This window comes from Hemiscyllium ocellatum, chromosome 22 (genome assembly GCF_020745735.1).
Source record: "Hemiscyllium ocellatum isolate sHemOce1 chromosome 22, sHemOce1.pat.X.cur, whole genome shotgun sequence".
Classification (NCBI taxonomy): domain Eukaryota; kingdom Metazoa; phylum Chordata; class Chondrichthyes; order Orectolobiformes; family Hemiscylliidae; genus Hemiscyllium; species Hemiscyllium ocellatum.
Window position 1 is genome coordinate 30,620,030 of NC_083422.1, and position 19,651 is coordinate 30,639,680.

General features: G+C 38.9%; 2 protein-coding genes across 12 annotated transcripts in view; one reads left to right on the forward strand and one right to left on the reverse strand.

The window, feature by feature from the left end:
- The window catches only part of fank1 (fibronectin type III and ankyrin repeat domains 1), a 68,602-nt gene that overhangs the window by 37,397 nt on the left and 11,554 nt on the right, over positions 1–19,651 (reverse strand). For 6 of the 8 annotated variants that reach the window (XM_060841991.1, XM_060841996.1, XM_060841990.1 and 3 more), the window contains exons 3-4: positions 14,805–14,973; positions 2,060–2,184 (exon numbers count right to left, since the gene is read on the reverse strand). In XM_060841991.1, coding sequence (XP_060697974.1) covers positions 2,060–2,184; positions 14,805–14,973 — 294 coding nt within the window. Of the gene's footprint in view, positions 1–2,059; positions 2,185–3,837; positions 3,917–14,804; positions 14,974–19,651 lie in introns of those variants that run through there. The other 2 variants (XM_060841998.1, XM_060841997.1) reach the window with 2 other exon arrangements.
- LOC132826255 (putative pre-mRNA-splicing factor ATP-dependent RNA helicase DHX32) overlaps positions 1–19,651 on the forward strand; it is a 76,821-nt gene that overhangs the window by 1,995 nt on the left and 55,175 nt on the right. The gene's annotated exons all lie outside the window — the stretch shown is intronic.

Sequence of the window (19,651 nt, forward strand, 5' to 3'; positions counted from 1 at the left end):
ATTGCCAATAAACAAAGAAAGAAAAAGTAAAAGCTGGCACGGAGCTGAAAACAGAAATATTTCAATTATGTCTCCAACATTCTTGTCTCGCCATGTGTATTCAGAGACTGTAATCACATTGTGTATCTAAGATGGGCATCCTGATTAGTTTGATGATGAACAACAGTTTAATTTTTCATCGTCTCTTTGGTCTTGGATACCCTCAACAACAAATGTTCACCGCTAAGACTGAAAGCAAAATATTTGTACAATCTTATCTTTGTTATAAGACTTCTGTGAGACATATTTGTTTATGAGTCCATTTCTGTGTTTATAAAATATTGTGTTAGTAATACTTTCTTTGTTTAACTCTTGTCCTATAAAGATTTTTGGTTAAAATGTGAAATGTTTTGGCACAATTTCTCTAATCTGTAGTTGTGAATTTAAATTACTTCTAAAAAAAGTTGTAGTCTCTAGGTGCCATGTTAGCTCAGTTGGCTAAATGGCCTGCATGTGTTACTGAATAAAATCAACAGTAAGAGTCCAATTTCTGTTCCAGCTGTAATACACTTGGGTTCTGCCTCCTTGACCTAGCCTGAGAGTGGAAGGTACTGGCAAACCACCCACTGACAGAAACTGCCAAGAACACAACATGAAGCATCAGCAGATAATGAGCCAAGGACCTGCCTTCAGGCAAAGGATGCATAACACAACACTTGCCTCTACTGAGATTTTAACAAATAACGCCCTAGTAGACATTAAAAAGAGGTTAATTTCTCTCATCAGTCTGAGATAACATCAAAGACAAATCCAAAACAGCCGCCAGTAGTATAAAGATAGTTTGGTAATCATCAGTGCCACATAGTCTCGTGGACTCATAAACAAATATGTCTCACAGAAGTCTTATAACAAAGATAAGATTGTGCAAATATTTTGCTTTCAGTCTTAGCGGTGAACATTTGTTGTTGAGGGTATCCAAGACCAAAGAGACGATGAAAAATTAAACGGTTGTTCATCATCAAACTAACCAGGATGCCCGTCTTAGATACATAATGTGATTACAATCTCTGAATACACATGGCGAGACAAGAATGTTGGAGACATAATTGAAATATTTCTGTTTTCAGCTCCGTGCCAACTTTTACTTTTTCTCTCTTTGTTTATTGGCAATAACGCCAGTGTTCCTGGCTCCCTGCTTCACCTCTTTGATCTTTCATATTCTCATCAGTGTGTGCTCATTACTATAACTGAAAGAAAAACATTTGTATTTTAGTTTTGCTACAAAACATTGCTGAGATATATTTGTTTATGCCTCTATGCAATTACATAGCACTACTGATGCTGCCTGATCTGTTGTGCTGTTCCAGCACCACACTCCCAACTCTGATCTCCAGCTTCATTTACTAGCTACTTAAGTCAGGTGTTTTCATTCATCTTACCTTAAAAATTCCAATTCCCAAACTAAATGTTATATTTCTGGAATGTATGATTCATGAAATTACATATTTATAACTGTATATGAGACTAGTTTGAGCAGTCTCAAATCAGTTTCTATTGAGCTCGTGTACTGTGCAAAACAACAGAGAATTTTTAACATGCTTGCAGAAATAAGAGTTCGCTGTTAGAACAGAAAAGGAAATCTGATCTTTACATAAAATCTTTTTAAAAGCCAAATTGCAGCTAGAACTAGTCAGCATCAACCTGTTCCAGACAACTAAGACATCACTTCAAACAACTAATTGAACATGATAGTAATGTGGTGCTACTAATTCAGAGCATCAAGAGTACAGTTCTTTCAGCCGCTTGGTAACAGACTGCTCTCTGCTTTCTCTTGCATCTGAAGTCTGAGATCAAGTTGACTACTCAATCAATATTCATTCAGCTCCTAAACTGAACTGCATATACAAATAATTGAGTGTCATCATGCTAGCAATACAAGAAACTGTGAGTAATAAATTTAAAGTTGTAAATCCTGGAGCATTCTTACCTGTACATCAACCACTAAACTAAACAAGCTAATAGATACTGCAAGGTTGTAGAAATTGTGCCATAAGCAATAAAGGAAATAAGTGAGACTCACGTGTTGTAGAAACTGTCACAATTGGGCTGTAGGCACAATTTCCTGTAGAACTAATGACTTTTAGTCGAAATCTATATGGGGTGGAAGCCTCAAGGCCTGTCACAACATGGTGTTTTGCATATCCTCTGGAAAAGTAAAGACATATAGAATTTTGGGTCAATTGAACAAATAGCTCCAACATTCAAGAACTTAAATGTAAGAAGTATTTTTAATACATACTTACAAAGTAGTTAAGTAGCAACATTATTAAAAGAGTAAGCATCACTACTACAAAAGGTCACAAAAGATTAGAAAAATGTAATCAATTTTAATATGTTTTCTACTGAGGTTTGAGCATGAGATATTTTCTGATCATGTTATTTGAGAACAGTCTGACTAAGTTACTGAGACTTATCAGTGTCAGAGAACCACATCGGCAAATTAGCATCAGCATCTAGATTCTTTAATCTGGGACACTCCAACTGTGTTAATTTAAAAAATCTCCAGTCAGTTGTTCTCCCCAAGGACAGGAAATCCTGTAGCAAAGGTACTAATGCGAAGACATAATGTTTAATATTAAGTGTTTCAGCATGAAGAGTCATGGTGTCACCGACTCATAAATAAGTCTAGTGATGAATACTGTGTACAGTGTATTCAATTTCATAAATTTAGAGATGACAGCACATATTCTCCTATAGTTAATAGGTCAGAAAAGAGCAGGTTATTGTGAAAAAGAAACAAATTATCAAGTTCATCAGAGAGAAAAATTGTTTCTTTTTACTCTGATAGGATTTAATTTCATACAGAATGAAAGAATGTTATATTGCTGGGCTAAATTAATGTTGTCTTGTTGCCTACCAATTTGAAATCAATGTACTTCTGCCATCTAGTGGTGAATATCTAATAGCAAGGAAATTAAATTTGTAAAAACAACAGTGAAAATTGTCGACAAAGATATTCCCAGCCTACTGCAGCAGTCTTACTATTTTAGAAAGACATCAAAGAGGTTAAAGAACAATGATCTAAAACAAAAAAAAATTATTCATTGTTCTATATAATTCTTAGCAATTGCCGGTGTTTATAATAGTTTGAGTGTTTGAGACTACATAATGGTAAAACATTCTAGATTATTCTTAGAGAAGCTAGGTGCAGTTTTAACAGAGCCCATGCACAGAAATGTCTTTCCTGACTGAAGCTGTGAATTGATCAGCAAAAAGCTGTCAGTATACCAGCAGTGGTAACAAGCACAATGGTGTTGTTGCAACAGAAATGATCAATTGCTTTATTGTTTTGCTTAATTTAGTAGCAAGCCCATAACTGTTAAGCTCCACAGTTAGTTAATTTAGCAAAATGGAACAGGCATTAATTAAGTATCTAAAATATTTGGTTTCCTTTTTGTTAGCATCACAGATCCTCAAATGTTAATGGTTCCTCAACAGAATATCAAATGAAAAAGACACAAGGAAAATGTTGAATGAGTTTTACTAAACAAGCTTGCCATTTCCTAATTGAAGTTTAACAGTACTTAAAAATTACCTACAGTTTCCCTTCACAACATTATTTCTACAAACATACTAATATGTATAAACTATTTATGTTTCGGGAAGAATAGAAGCATGACAATTAGAAAACACATATGCAGTGTTTTGTCCGAAACAAATTCAAACAATTAATGCCCGAATGTCATGTAAACACAAGAGGGCAAACAACACAACTTCGGTCATCAATATGCTCCCTTATATAGAGTTATGTGCAATCCAAACTTCCGATAATTTCCAGAGTGAAAATTCTGCAATTACCTTCCTGATTCTGCAAAATCATGCATGTGGAACTCCAGAATATTCAGCTAATTTTCATCATTTAACCGTGGCTGGTTATCTTTGACAAGAGAAGAAATTTATGTCAACTTGTATTTATATGGGATAAGGGCAATAAACCTTTAAATGAGCAAGAACATTTTTGTGGAGTTCAGAGAAGCAATCTTACTCTTCTTGTCCCAAGGGGGCAAGTTTAACACAACTTACAAGGCCTCATCTAGCACATTAGACATTACTGAACAGATCAGACATACAGTGCATTGCACTGAGATGATGTACAAAATGCTATTGGGGTCCGAAAATAGGCCTTTGAATTTAATCTGCTTATAAGTATGAGACCATTTTTGTAGGAACGATACTGCCTCGCTATTTCTTTGAGTGCCTTAAATGTTCCAAAATCAGCAGCACTCCGACCATCTTGGAGCAGGAAACTGTCCCACTGCATATTAACTTTTAATCTGTCTATTACCACTGGGTGAGCAGAGTTAACACGCACCGCAGCCCCCTCCTCCCCCCCCACAATATTTCTTACGTAGCGTCAATAGAATTGCACTAAAGTGCATTTGGGCAGAGGTCAAACAGAAAAGGTATTCCCTCATTTTTCTTTCCCTAACAGCCAGGAATATGGTACACATGGGTGTTGGGAACAGGAAACCTAGCTCTCTAGTGGACAAACTAGCAAAGACATATACTAGAAAATGTCATTAGCTGGGTTAGGAGCTCGTTCAATTCAAGAACCATACTACAAAATGAGACAGGAGTTCCTGCTATTCGATTTAAAGTTGCCATAAATTGAGATGGGAATTGCTCATGTAATACAAAACAAACAATGTTGGAAATGCTGAACGGGTCTGGGGTATCTATTGAGAGAGAAACAGAGTTAACTTTGTAAGTCAAACTGCCCTGATAAAGGCTCTGCTTTTCTCTCCACAGTTATTTGCAGAGCTGCTCAATATTCCTTGCATTCTCAGTTTTTGATTCATAATTGCAGTATTATAACGCTTAGCTCTCCTATAGATGCTGATTAATGTGTTAGGAGCTTTGGTTGAAAATTTTCAAAGTCCTGATCAGGGAATTCTGTTTTAGTAACTAAGATAATGGCTGAGATGATATTCCTACTAGATCTGTAATCTAATGACTAAAAAAAAGAGCCTCTACTGCTTAAATTCAATGAAACAGTCATGGAACAGGCATGTGTTATATTTCTGAATTGTTTTTAATATTTTTGCTGGTTTCCCGAAGGCCAGAATAGGTCCTTACTTGACTAATATCTGAGTAATTTTCCCAAACTCAAGGTTCAAACCTACTTACTGCATTTTACCTTACTGGTTACATTGCACATTCCCAGATGATCTTTGCTAATTTAAAATGCTGGAGAATACCTTCTAGATTATGACTTAGGTTATAAACAACTAGCTGGATTTTTAACATGTAAATCAATAAATGAAATAAAACAATGACACCACACCTCAAATATTGTCTGCAATGTTGGTCTTCTTGTTATATGAACATAGGCCATTCAGCCCCTCGAGCCTGTTCCACCATTCCTATTTAAGGATGGATATAAATGTGCTGGAAGCAGTCCATGGAAGTTTACTGAACTGATACCTGGGATGTGTGTGTTTTAATGAGGAGAGATTGGTAGGCCAGGCTTGTTTCTACCAGAGTTTAGAAGAGTAAGAGATAACTGGATCAAAGTAGGTAAGATTTTGAATGGCTTTGATAAATTAATATAGAAAGGATAGTTCATCCTCTGGGTGAGTCCAGAACTTAGGGTCACTCTTTTAAAATCAGGTGTTACCTTTTTAGGACAACGATGAGAAGATATTTTTTATCTCTCAGGAACTTGTATGAACTTCGTCTCTCTGCCTCAGAAAGCAGGTTTTTATATCTCTAAGGTGTAGCTTGTAGATCCTTTTTAGAAAACAGAATGAAAGGTTTTATAGGGTAGATGGGCATGTGAATTTAAATACAGATCAGAGCATTCTCAGGGAATAGGAGGGAGTTTGGCAAATGGTTAACTTGTGCTCTTATTTCATATTTTCTTTTGTAATATATAGATTCACATTACTTAATTGTTTAAACATTCCAAACATCTTACCTTGGAAGACAGAAAGTAATACATTTGCCAAAACAGGGAAGGTATCTCTGCCAAATCTGAAGGCATGTTTCATGCAACTGCTATGAATGGCTGTGTAAATTAATATGATACTGGATGCAGTTTGAATACTGTTTGAGTATAAAAGCTGCATTCTAAACTGTACTCCTGCATCCTTATTTTTCAGTCAAAGGACAGGCACAACAATATCAGTTTCCATTGCCATGATATCTGAGTTAAATAACGTATGTCTGACATGTATAGAATACAAAGCAAAAGCTACAATAGTTGCACAATTAGTGGTTACATTTTAATGATTTTTTTTTACAGAAGGCTTGTTTAGAATTTTTAATTAAATGGATAAATGAGAATGGGGAAATTTAGTGATAGGAAGACAATTAACTGTAAAATCACCCACTAAAGTCCAAAAAATAAGGTTGGCATTAAGTTGATCATCTGGTATTGTGGTGACCATGTGAAAGTTGGGAAAAACAAAGGAAGAGGAAGAATTAAAAAGCTCAATGAGCAAAACAAGTTTCTTAATAAAAATTATCCAATATTAAATGTTTTCTATTTTTTTTTCCAAATGCACTTTCTTTAAATCAATTAAAAGTGATTTCTCTAAGAGCACAGATACGTTAAACTGTTTTGTATGGTAGGGCATGTAGGGTAGTTTAAAGGATCTGGCTTATGAATGTGCTGAGACTTCCAGGTTGTTAAGCAGGGAACATTATCTACGATACTGTCGAGGACTCCTTCCTTTGCCAACCTAGTAATACGCTTGATCTTTATGCATGCTTATACTTTGACAGGAAACCATTTTTTTTTACTTTGTCAATAACTTTAAAATTTTTATAGTCAGGTTTGATGGGCTTCAGCTGGCTGCATGTCTGGGAGATGATGAATCAATATTTCACATTCCACCTCTTTTCATTACCTGATGTGGAACATCTGGGGTCTTATTGTTTGTGCTGGCCCAGCCAGTTACCTCCATGAACGAATGAAATGAGCCAAAGCTTGAAAAACGTTTTCTATTTTAGGGCAGTAAAACTATTTTGTTAAACTGGTGGAAAAGTCAAAGGTTACTGGAATGTAAAACAGATAGAACAATATAGACTTGGTTAAATGAAAGCACCTTTTCAAAAACGCAAAATTACATGGTAATACAATGAGATTTTCCTGCAGAGGAGAGGATTGTAATTCCACTTTTTGTTTCCTGATGCCTGTTAAAACCTTTGGCTAAAAAGAGAAAATTGGCTATGACTTCACAAATGCTCCATACATCTACATTCAAGGAGGAAAAGATAGACAAATATAGGGCTGGATCCTACCATATATTTTCACAAGCGATCATTTTTCAGCAAGTTTCCTGGTATCTCTTCCGAGAGGCCTAACAAGTTTTCTTGCACTATCATTCCAAACCTGTCTCATCAAGTACCTACCATGGCTCTATGGTGCCCCACTCATCCAATGCTAACTCAATCCTCCCACTCATGTCGATGGATACACTCACATCACTGACACCAACACAATATTTAAAAGGCGGTCGTGCACTTGGTCAAGCGCTGGCAGTCCATAGTCCTGTTCATCACACTTCCCTCAGGTATGGCAAATAACAGGAAATTGGTGCCTTACTTTGCGGACAGGAGCCAGGGAAGTCCAGAGTGGTACAGAAGAAGGATGTGCTCTTCCCACAGGGCTGGCAGAGGAGGCCATAACACCAGACACTGCCAGCCTGGTCCGACGTTGAAACCCAGGTCATTGCATTCTCATTCTATCTGAAGTAATGTTCAGCAGAGTAGGAAGATGGTCAGTGACCTTCTCTGCTCTGCCAAGTTAAATGCCACCCTCTTCTCTCTGCTTTCTCACACTCATTATATTTGTGCTACTGCACCTACCTCTCACCAAGTCTCATGCTCTACCACTACGTCATTGCATCACCCATCCCTCACTTTCCCCTACCCACCTAATTCCTTCACACTATAACTCTACATGGTCTCTGTGCCTCTGACTCACTCACTCACTCACTCAAAGCACCTCACCACCTTTCCTCCACCTGCACCAGTACCAACAGCTGTGCCATCTACTTTAATCTCACTCAGTCACTTCTCATTTTCCCTCATTCAAGGAGAAAACAGTATATAATGTAGACCTCACACCCTAAGAAAAGTAGGTCCTGACTTTGACTGCCCAGAGTGACTGAATGACTTCTGGAGCAATACTGGGGGCTGCCCTGGATTTACTGAACATGATCCCCAACTGAAAAATGTCTCCCTTCGGGTTTACTCCACTAAGGAATTGAGACATGGCCATTTGCTTGAAGAATCTGCAGTATATTTGGTGCATACACTGTTGGCACATGGCACAAATGTGACAACAATGGCTTGATCGATGGTTGCTAATAACCATGCCAAGCTTTCCAGCCTTGTGACTGTGCTAAAAGGCAAGTAAAGAGAGCAGTACTGTCCGTCTGTTAGTTCTGGCTGAGGGGGCAAAGTGTTAAAAGGCATGGCAACACAAGGCAAGGATGCTGTGAGTCTCCATGTTTGCACCAATGAATGAGCATCATAGCGGCTTGGAGTCACATATCATGGAAACAGACCCTTCGGTCCAACTCATCCACATTGACCAGACATCACAATCTGACCAAGTCCCAATTGCCAGTATTTAGCCCGTATCCCTCTGAACCCTTCCTATTCATATACCATCCAAATGTTTTTTAAATGTTGTAATTGTATCGGCTTCCACCACTTCCTCGGGCAGTTGGTTCCAACAAGTCTCTTCACAGCCCAGATCCTTCAGGGCCTTGGAAGATATTGGGAGAGAGAATGGTTTCTAAGCTACTGAAAGTGAAAAACAAATCATTTAAAAAAAGAAATGTAAAAAAGGAAGAGTAAATTCAATGGAAAAAGTAGTAAACATTAGTACAGGTTAATTAAAATTGTTTAGCTATGACTTTAACATCTTTGTTGTCGAGAAGTAATTCTTAACGTATTCCTAAGTTTGCTTGACATCAATCTGAAACAGTTTCTTCTATTCCTAGAGTCATGGTTTAGGTTTCTTAACCATGTACCTCAACATCATACAAACCAAATCTTCTTCAGATCTCTGTTCCAAGACAGGTGCAACCCACAACAGCACAACCTCCACTATAAGAACAGCAAGGAGGCAAGTCACAAATCCGACACATTTGGAATGGGGGAAATCAACCCACTTGCCATTGAAACCAATGCGATCAACACCAATCATCTAGCCAACCAAGTTATCCAGAGAAGCAGCATGTGTCCATGCAAAACTACAGCCAGTATAGTACTTAACAAAATTCTCAATGATTCTTGAAGTTTTGCTTCTTGAAAGGTACAAATTTAATTGTTTGAGAGATTAAAGTCCAATGGGAATCCAAGAGTCAAATTCTCATTGAAAGCAAGTAAAACATAAATGAAATGGAACTTAGTTATTTTCATGGTCTTAAATGATTCAGAATCCAAACATGAGAACACAAGAAATAGTGGCCAAGTAATGCTTACATGTGGGTGCATGCTCACACAGTAATACAAATGTATTACACAGGGGTTGCACAAGGAGCAGTCCATTTAGGCTGTGTGCATGTGCAACCACATGAGAAGGGATGGTACAGTGCAACAAATAGGCCATGCACAATGGACGGCACTTAGAGGAAATATTGAACCTGATTAGACTATTCTGTCCCTCAAGCCTGCTCTGTCGTTCAATATGATCTTGGCTAACCTTCTACAAGAACTTTATGTTCTCACCCAATCCCCAATCCCTGATTTCCTGACAGACCAAAATTGTATCTATCTCAATGTTAAAACTGCTCAATAATAGAACGCCTAGAATTGTTGGGGCAGAAAATTCCAAAGACATTTACAAAAGCAATAGTCATAACAATAATAATAACTATGTCACACCAACAATGATATAAATGAAAATCTGTTCTGGAGTTAGAAATTATCTGGCTAAGCAAGGGAAAAGGAAACATGTCACTAGGAGGAACAAAGTGTCCACTTAAGGAACAGTATAAAGTAGAAATATGACAAGGATTGTTGGTTGTCTTAACAGTCACATGGCAATATAATCTGTAATTTGATGTGTAAGTTGCCTGCAAATAGTGGTTAATCAATGCTGTGTTTATAATATTAAAAATCCTAAAATTTTAAATCTTGTTGATTGATCCTTTCAGCCAGTCACTAAAAAGTTATTGATCTCTAAGTGATCATAACATGTTTAAAAAATTCAATAAAGCTAAGTGAACATGATTTGCCCTAAATAAATCAATGTGGGCTTTCCTTAAATTAATCAACATTTTATAAATGAGCACTGTGTCAGTTACTCGCATATTTTTTACTGTCCTGGATGGAATACGTTTAAAATAGGATTCAGGCAACAAAAGTGAAATGTTGTGGCCCACTTAGCAATGTTAACATATCATAAGGAGATATAATTTCCAATTTTGACATTCATTTATGTGAACACTTGTTTCTTCTGGCCGTGCTGAATCTGACCTAAAGCTAAAATACAGAACCACAATCAGTAGATTTCACCCCCTAAAATTGATCTAAAATCTACTACCATAATCTTTGAAAAGCATTTATAATTATAGTCCTGAGTGAGTGGCAGTTATTATACGGTGTAATACCTGCAAATACATGTAATTATTTCTTTCAAAGACACAAGTAGTCTTACAGACATTATACACAGAACAGGCCATGCAGCTGAACAAATCTGTTTCCCCTCTGGCAGTCAATTTGCTAATGGTAAAATTGCATAAACATCAAAGATCTGATTTTTTTGGTTAACCTATTCTGCTGGGTTTGGTTGGGATAAAATTAGTAAGGATATTCAGAGAACAGCTTTCTTTAAAAAATAAATTGTTTATATCCCTTTGAAAGAGCAGACAAGATTTTAGTTTAATGACTCATTAAAAAATGCAACATTTCTAATGATGTAGCATGCTCTCAGTCCAGCAAAAGGGTCAAGCTGGATTATACTGTCATGACTACATTGAGTCATACAGCACGGAAACAGACTCTTCGGTCCAACTCGTCTGCACTGACTAGACATCCCAATCTGACCTAATCCCATTTGCCAGTAATTGGTCCATATCCATCTTAACCCTTCCTATATATACACATGAAAATGCCTTTTAAATGATGTAGCTGTACCAGCATCCACTACTTCCTCTGGCAACTTGTTATGTACATGCACTCCCCTCTGCATGAAAAAATGACTCCTCAGATACCTTTTAAATTGTATACTTCTCATATTAAATCTATGCCCTCTAGCTTTGGATTCCCCCACCCTAGGAAAAAGACCTTGGCTATTCACCCTAGCCATGCCCGTCAGGATTTTATAAACTTCTATAAGGTCACCCCTCATCCTCCGACACTCCAGGGAAGTAAGCCGCAGCTTATTCAGCCTCTCCTTATAACTCAAACCCTTTGCTCTCAGTACATGTTCCTGTTAAATGCTACTTTTTAATTCATTGTCTGGAGACAATTGGATTTTTAATAAGACAGTTTTTGACCAAAACAAAGACTCCTACTGAAACTAAAATTAGTGGCTGCCAATTTACAATGTAGTTCACATTCCGCACCATAGGGATAAAAATGAAAAAATATCAAAAGCTTTATCAGAGACAATAAACTCTTGGAAAAGTGTAAACAGATTGTTTCCTACCTTATCAAAAATCAAGCTTTACAATGCATAAAAGCAGGAAAATGAGCAGAAATTAAATGATTGAACAAAAGTTCTTGATTTTCTCAAGATGACTGGCTGTATGAGCTATCTTTTGAAACACCTAATGGACTTCTGAACTTCTCAGTCAGAAATGACCAACTAAGCTTTTTTTGTGGTAAAAACAATGACTGCAGATGCTGGAACTGAAAATGTGTTGCTGGTTAAAGCACAGCAGGTTAGGCAGCATCCAAGGAACAGGAAATTCGACGTTGTTGCTTGGATGCTGCCTAACCTGCTGTGCTTTAACCAGCAACACATTTTCAGCTCTGATCTCCAGCATCTACAGACCTCACTTTTTACTTGCAGATACTGGAAACCAGATTCTGGACTGGTGGTGCTGGAACAGCACAGCAGTTCAGGTAGCATCCAAGGAGCAGCGAAACCGACGTTTCGGGCAAAAACCCTTCATCAGGAATGTGTTTACCAAAGTCATGTTTTAGCAAATGCAGTGTTTGCTGACACTTGAAAGGACAGACAACTTCCCACATATGCTAATCCTCAAAAGCACATTCGCATGTATCCAGACACAATACACCATCATGCAGAATTTACTTGTGACGTCATATACAAAGTGTGCATACATGAGGAAGCGCACACACCTTTCAACTGGGGTTCAGCAGTGGGGAGCAAGGACCGGGGCAGTGAGAATCTCTGTCTCCATATAAAAGTCTGTGCAGTTTGACTCTAGGCTCATAAAATATAGGAGGAGAAATAGGCCAATCAGCCTTTTGAGTCTTCTCCACCAGTCAATGAGATCATGCGTGATCTAATAATCCTCAACTCCATTTCCCTTCCTCTCTCCCATAACCATTGATTCTCTTAATATAACCATAAAATGTAGGAACAGAATCAGACCATTCGGCCCACTGGAATTGTAACAACATTCCTGCAAGCAGATAGAGAACTTTTAAAGAAAGTCTTCAATTTCCACAACAGTGCCTCCAGAAAAAATAAAAAGACATCAGGGACAACATCAAACTCCAGGTGAAGACCAAAACCATTGGGAACCACAGTCTGACTACACAGCCGGCTAGTCAGTGAACACTCCTTTAAATTTTTTTTCTGTTTAAATTTTAACTTGGTCAAAATGGCAACTTGGTAACTTTGTAATTTATATTCTTGTATTTTTGTTTTGTGTGTGTGACTGTGTGAGTTACAGAACTCAGGACATTTTTAACATTTTTATTATTTTTAACAGGAGTGTTTTAGTATAATTAAAACCCCTTACATGTTTACTTCAAGAAAACCTGTGCCTACTTTTTACACATCGCCATGTACAATCAAGTAAACAATGAATTGGCAATATATTTATTTTAATTCAAACTCTGTCATAGTCAAAGGATAAGTGGGTAAAGCAGCGAACCAATCCACCCCTCCTCACCTGGTTGTGACAATGTGCTGAAATCTGACAGTCTAATATCAGTGTGCAGTGAGTCAGTTTCCTTATGTATCTTTTAGGTCACATTGACACTCATTGTTAAAGCCTGATGATGGCACAGCTACTTATTCTATCATGCTCAGTGTTCCATCTTATAATAGTGCATTGATGATGCAAAGGAAGACACAGCAGTAACAGAAATGTTAATGACCTAAATTTTACATTGCCTAAGTTCAGAATCATCTGAAATTCCACGCCTACGTCTACTTGTTTTTGAAGAATTTACTGTATTTTTTAGCAAGATGTGTGGCAGAACTGGTTCTGTTAAACAACACTGATAGATGCAGTGACAGACAGATTAACTAATCAAGAAGAACTTAGATGGGCGTTTTCTCAGATACCACACGGAGGTAAGGAACAAAAACACTGGCTGTGCGCAAACTATATATCCACCAGCTGTTCAGCTTTCATTTCATTTTATGTTGCATACCATTCTGAACATATAACTTTACAGTTCAGAAATGTCAATACATCAGATTAAAAGTTTTTGATGGCTTTTGCCCTGGAGATTCCTGGACAGGGGCTCCTGTTACAAACCCGTCAAAGAATCCTTGAATCTAGCCGCGGAGCAGATCATTGTCAAAATTTCAATGACTGGGTAAGGCTGTCAGGATGGTGAGTGAATAGGATTCCAGGTGGGTGAGAAAAGTAGAGTGCCAAGTTAAAGCGGGTGTAGGATGCCAAATGAGAGAGGTGGTAGAGTGCCAGGTGGGCATAGGTGGTTGAGTGACTGGTGGGTGAGGGACATTGACTAGCTGATGAGTTTGGGGGTATAAATACACAAGTGAATTTACTTAAAGTAGGGCAAGGTGTTGGGTCAGTGAGGTGTTTGATCAGGCAGGGTGAGGTAGGGTTGTGGGGGGAGGCATTACATGCTGGCTATCAGATGTGCTTAGGTCCTTGTGATCATGTCAGGTGGTGTCAGTTCCATTAGGTTAGGGAAATGGTGTGGGAAAGGGATTGGGGAGTGTTGGGGTGGTGGTGGAATGTCAGTTCCAGCAGGGTCACGCTGTCGCCATGGAGTGAGTGTCAGGTTCGATGAGGATGGAGTGACAAGTCCAGCAGGGGTGGGGGATATTGTCGAGTCCAGTGGACATGTGTCACCTCTGATCAGCAGCTGGGATGTTGTCGGGTCTGGTGGGGGAAGAGAGTTTGTCATGTAGCACTTGGAGGTTGTGGATTCAGGCAAGCTGTTGTTGGGGAAGAAACTGCGGAGAGTCAGGGTTCAAGTTAATAGCTAACCCAGAATTGAAACAAATTTCAAGACCTCTAACTTTTTCTGATTAAATATTAAGCTTAAGTGAATTAAAACCTTACAAATTCTCTGACTTTAAGGGACTTCTTTCAGAGAGTTTCAGACACAGGGGTATTGACAATTGAAATTTTCAGATTCCCAGCAACTTCGTCAGAGTCAGCTCTATCAGGATTTCCACATGGTTTGAACATGCATCTCCAATCTACACTGCAGGAACAATTGTCTCAACATCAAAAAGTCTGGGCTACAGTAAATTTCTCAGTAATATTTTGTTCTCAACAAGCAAGATGAATTCTCTGTCAGTGTGAGGAATCAAAGCTATACAATATCTATGCTGCAATTTATCACAGAGGACTTTGTGAGTCAGAGTGAATTATCATTTTAAAAGTTTAAGTACTCACGTGTATATGTTACCGAATGTATGTGTTTTAATGTCCTCCTCTTCAATTGAAAAACATAGCCCTCGATTAGATGCTATATATCCTTGCAATTGGTGGTGCTTATTCCAGTAAAGTTCAATACTGTGATCGGTCACTTTACCCACAACTGGAGGATCAGGCTTGGGGACATCTACTTGGCCATTTTATTAAAAAAAAAGAGGTGAAAACACATCATAAGGTCATAAGGCATTGAAAAGTGCTCTTCTACAGAAAGTTGGTGAACTGTAAAAGATTGTCAAAGTCCAATTTATATTAACACAACATATTTTGCACTGACTCACCATACTAAGTGAATGAGGCTACTTCTGTAAAGATGCCCCACATTACAATGTTATATCAATTTTATATGTCTTTTTGTGGTAATACTAGTGTAAATAACACTAACATAATTGGAAATAGTTCATAAGCATTGCAAACCTATTAAAAAAGGTTGAGACTCTGAAGGGAGATTACAGAGAGTTAGGTAGAAATTTAAAAAGGAGATCCTCAAGGGTAGTAATATCTGGATTACTCCCAGTGCTACGAGCTAGTGAGGGCAGGAATAGGAGGATAGAGCAGATGAATGCTTGGCTGAGGAGCTGGTGTATGGGAGAAGGATTCACATTTTTGGATCATTGGAATCTCTTTTGGGGCACAAGGGACCTGTACAAGAAGATTTCACCTAAATTGGAAGGGGACTAATATACTGGTAGGGAAATTTGCTAGAACTGCTAGGGAGGATTTAAACTAGTAAGGTAGGGGAGTGGGACCCAGGGAGATAGTGAGGAAAGAGATTGATCTGAGACAGGTACAGCTGAGAACAGAAGTGAGTCAAACAGTCAGGGCAGGCAGGGACAAGGTAGGACTAATAAATTAAACTACATTTATTTCAATGCAAGGGGCCTAACAGGGAAGGCAGATGAACTCAGGGCATGGTCAGGAATATGGGACTGGGATATCATAGCAATTACGGAAACATAGCTCAGGGATGGGGCGGACTGGCAGCTTAATGTTAGGATACAAATGCTACAGGAAGAATAGAAAGGTAGGCAAAAGAAGATGGGGAGTGGCATTTTTGATAAGGGATAGTATTACAGCTGTGCTAAGGGAGAATATTCCCCAAAATACATCCAGGGAAGTTATTTGGGTGGAACTTAAAAAAAAGGAAGGGATGATCAACTTATTGGGATTGTATTATAAACCCCCCCCCCCCCCCACCCCTGCAATAGTCAGAGGAAAATTGAGAAACAAACTTGTAAGGAGATCTCAGCTATCTGTAAGAATAATAGGGTAGTTATGGTTGGGGATTTTAATTTTCCAAACATCAACTGGGACTGCCATAGTGTTAAAGGTTTAGATGGAGAGGAATTTCTTAAGTGTGTATAAGATAATTTTCTGATTCAGTATGTGGATGTACCTACTAGAGAAGGTGCAAAACTTGACCTACTCTTCGGAAATAAGGCAGGGCAGGTGACTGAGGTGTCAGTGAGGGAGCACTTTGGGGCCAGCAACCATAATTCTATTCGTTTTAAAATAGTGATGGAAAAGGATAGACCAGATCTAAAAGTTGAAGTTCTAAATTGGAGAAAGGCCAAATTTGACAGTACTAGGCAAGAACATTCAAAAGCTGATTTGGGATAGTCAACATGGCTTTGTGTGTGGGAAATCATGTCTCACAAACTTGGTTGAGTTTTTTGAAGAAGTAACAAAGAAGATTGATGAGAGCAGAGCAGTAGATGTGATCTATATGGACTTCAGTAGGGCGTTCGACAAGGTTACCATGGGAGACTGATTAGCAAGGTTAGATCTCATGGAATACAGGGAGAACTAGCCATTTGGATACAGAACTGGCTCAAAGGTAGAAGACAGAGGGTGGTGCTGAAGGGTTGTTTTTCAGACTGGAGGCCTGTGACCAGTGGAGTGCCACAAGGATCGGTGCTGGGCCCTCTACTTTTTGTCATTTACATAAATGATTTGGATGCGAGCATAAGAGGTACAGTTAGTAAGTTTGCAGATGACACCAAAATTGGAGGTGTAATGGACAGCAAAGAGGGTTACCTCAGATTACAACAGGATCTGGACCAGATGGGCCAATGGGCTCAGAAGTGGCAGAAGGAATTTAATTCAGATAAATGCGAGATGCTGCATTTTGGGAAAGCAAATCTTAGCAGGACTTATACACTTAATGGTAAGGTCCTAGGGAGTGTTGCTGAACAAACAGACCTTGGAGTGCAGGTTCACAGTTGCTTGAAAGTGGAGTTGCAGGTAGATAGGATAGTGAAGAAGGCGTTTGGTATGCTTTCCTTTATTGGTCAGAATATTGAGTACAGGAGTTGCGGCTGTACAGGACATTGGTTCCGCCACTGTTGGAATATTGCATGCAATTCTGGTCTCCTTCCTATTGGAAAGATATTGTGAACCTTGAAAGGGTTCAGAAAAGATTTACAAGGATGTTGCCAGGGTTGGAGGATCTGAGCTACAGGGAGCAGCTGAACAGGCTGGAGCTGTTTTCCCTGGAGCGTCGGAGGCTGAGGGGTGACCTTATAGAGGTTTACAAAATTATGAGGGGCATGGATAGGATAAATAGGCAAAGTCTTTTGGATCGGGGAGTCCAGAACTAGAGGGCATAGGTTTAGGATGAGAGGGGAAAGATATAAAAGAGACCTAAGGAGCAACTTTTTCACGCAGAAGGTGGTACATGTGTGGAATGAGCTGCCAGAGGATATGGTGGAGGCTGGTATAATTGCAACATTTAAGAGGCATTTGGATGGGTAGATGAATAGGAAGGGTTTAGAGGGATGTGGGCCAGATGCTGGCAGGTGGGACTAGATTGGGTTGGGATATCTGGTCGGCATGGATGGGTTGGACCGAAGAGCTTGTTTCCATGCTGTACATCTCTATGACTCTCTATGACTCTATGAACACCTTTTCAAGCACGTAATTACAATACTAATAAAGATTGTAGCAAACTAATTGTTATGACAGTTAATAATCAAGTCTTTATAAATGGTCAAACTTAATATTTAAATGAACTATTAAGAGTATTTCAGTCTGTTAAGAGCTTGTGTCATGTTGATGTTAGAGATGCTGAGGTTCATTACTTGAACCACCAGAATTTTGAAACCTGTGGAAGTTGTTTTCATTTGTAAAGTGTAATTAACCATCATTTGTTTCCTGTTGGACAACCAGCTCATTTATCATTGAATGATAATGAAAGTATTGCAAATAAATACACTTTCTGTCAAAAAACATTTATAGTTTGTGACATTTTACAGTCATATCTATTTGTCAACTGTTTTGTACCATGGGATGGGTCTCCAAATGCCACAACCTAGGCTTAAACAGAAGCAGCTAAGGGGCGACCTTTTAAAGCCTCAGTCCAGCATTGCAATGCCACCCCTCCAAGCCTCCCATCTCCCCATGACCTCCACCCTGAGAGAAGAAAAATAAAGATACTCTTACTACTGAATCCCCTGAGAAATAGGTCTTAATTAGGGACTTTAAAACTCAGAAGCTGCCTGCCACTGATTGGCTGGCAACTTCTGGGATCACAGACTACTAGCATTGAGGCCTGTAGTTGGGCATGATATGCACCTCCCTTGCTTGTCAGCTTTCAATAAGCTGGATGACAGACAATTGGGTGAACACTTACATTGATGTGGGTGGTGTGTCAGCCGCCACCTAACAACCTAACAGTCTCATCCCCATACTTTGAGGAAAAAGAGGGAAAGTTCTGTCCATTGTATCTCTGTAGAAATTCCTTACAAAAACAGCATCCAGATCCAGGGTCTTTTCTGTATGTTATGACACCCGTACTACTCCAAAGGCTGACAGATCCTAGGAAACCATCAATGTGCAAACTTTCAAAAGCAAAATATTGTGGATGGTGGAACAGAAAATGCAGGAACTATTCAGCCAGCCTGGTAATGTCGATGGAGACAGAATGCGAGTTTATGGACTTAACTTTCATAAGAACATAAGAAATAGGAGAAGGGGTAGGCCATCTGGATCCATTGAACCTGCTCCATCATTCAATAAATTCATGGCTGATCTTTTCATGGACTCAGCTCCACTTACCCACCCCCTCACCACAACCCTTAGTTCCTTTATTTTTCAAAAATCTATCTATCTTTGTCTTTAAAACATTTAAAACCTCAGCTGCTTCACTGGGCAGGGAATTCCACAGATGCACAAACCTTTGCATGAAGAAGCTCATCCTCAACTCAGTTCTAAATCTGCTCTTCCTCATTTTGAGATTATGTCCCCTAGTTCTATTTTCACCCGACAGTGGAAGCAACCTCCTTGTTCCCTTTCCCTCAAACTAACCAAATATCAACTTTGTGAGCTTCACAGAGGATTTCTCTCTGTGAGAATTAGGTAATTTTGCACAAAATTCTCCACTGCTTTCCTTATTAGGCATGCACTATACTTCTGCAGCATCATGTTTGTATAATCTTTTCCTCACCAGCAGCTGAAGAGCTCATCACTGCTGGGATCTTCCAAGTTTCTGACCAGCTGGTGCCATATTTAAAACCCAGTCGTGCACCTGGTCATTTTGCTCCCAAACAGGGATAGCCCTTTCCAGCACCCTCTATCAAATCTCCTCTCAGCCTTCCTCTCTCCAATCCCAACTCCAATCTATCCTCATAACGAGGTATCTCATTACTGGAACCATTCTTGTAAATCACTATTGCACTCACTCTACTGCATTCATATCTTTCCCATAATATGACGTCTCAAACTTTGCACAATACTCTGGCTGAGGTCTAACAAGTATCTTGTGGAAGTGCAACATCACCTCCTTACTCTTATACTCTATGCCCTATGAA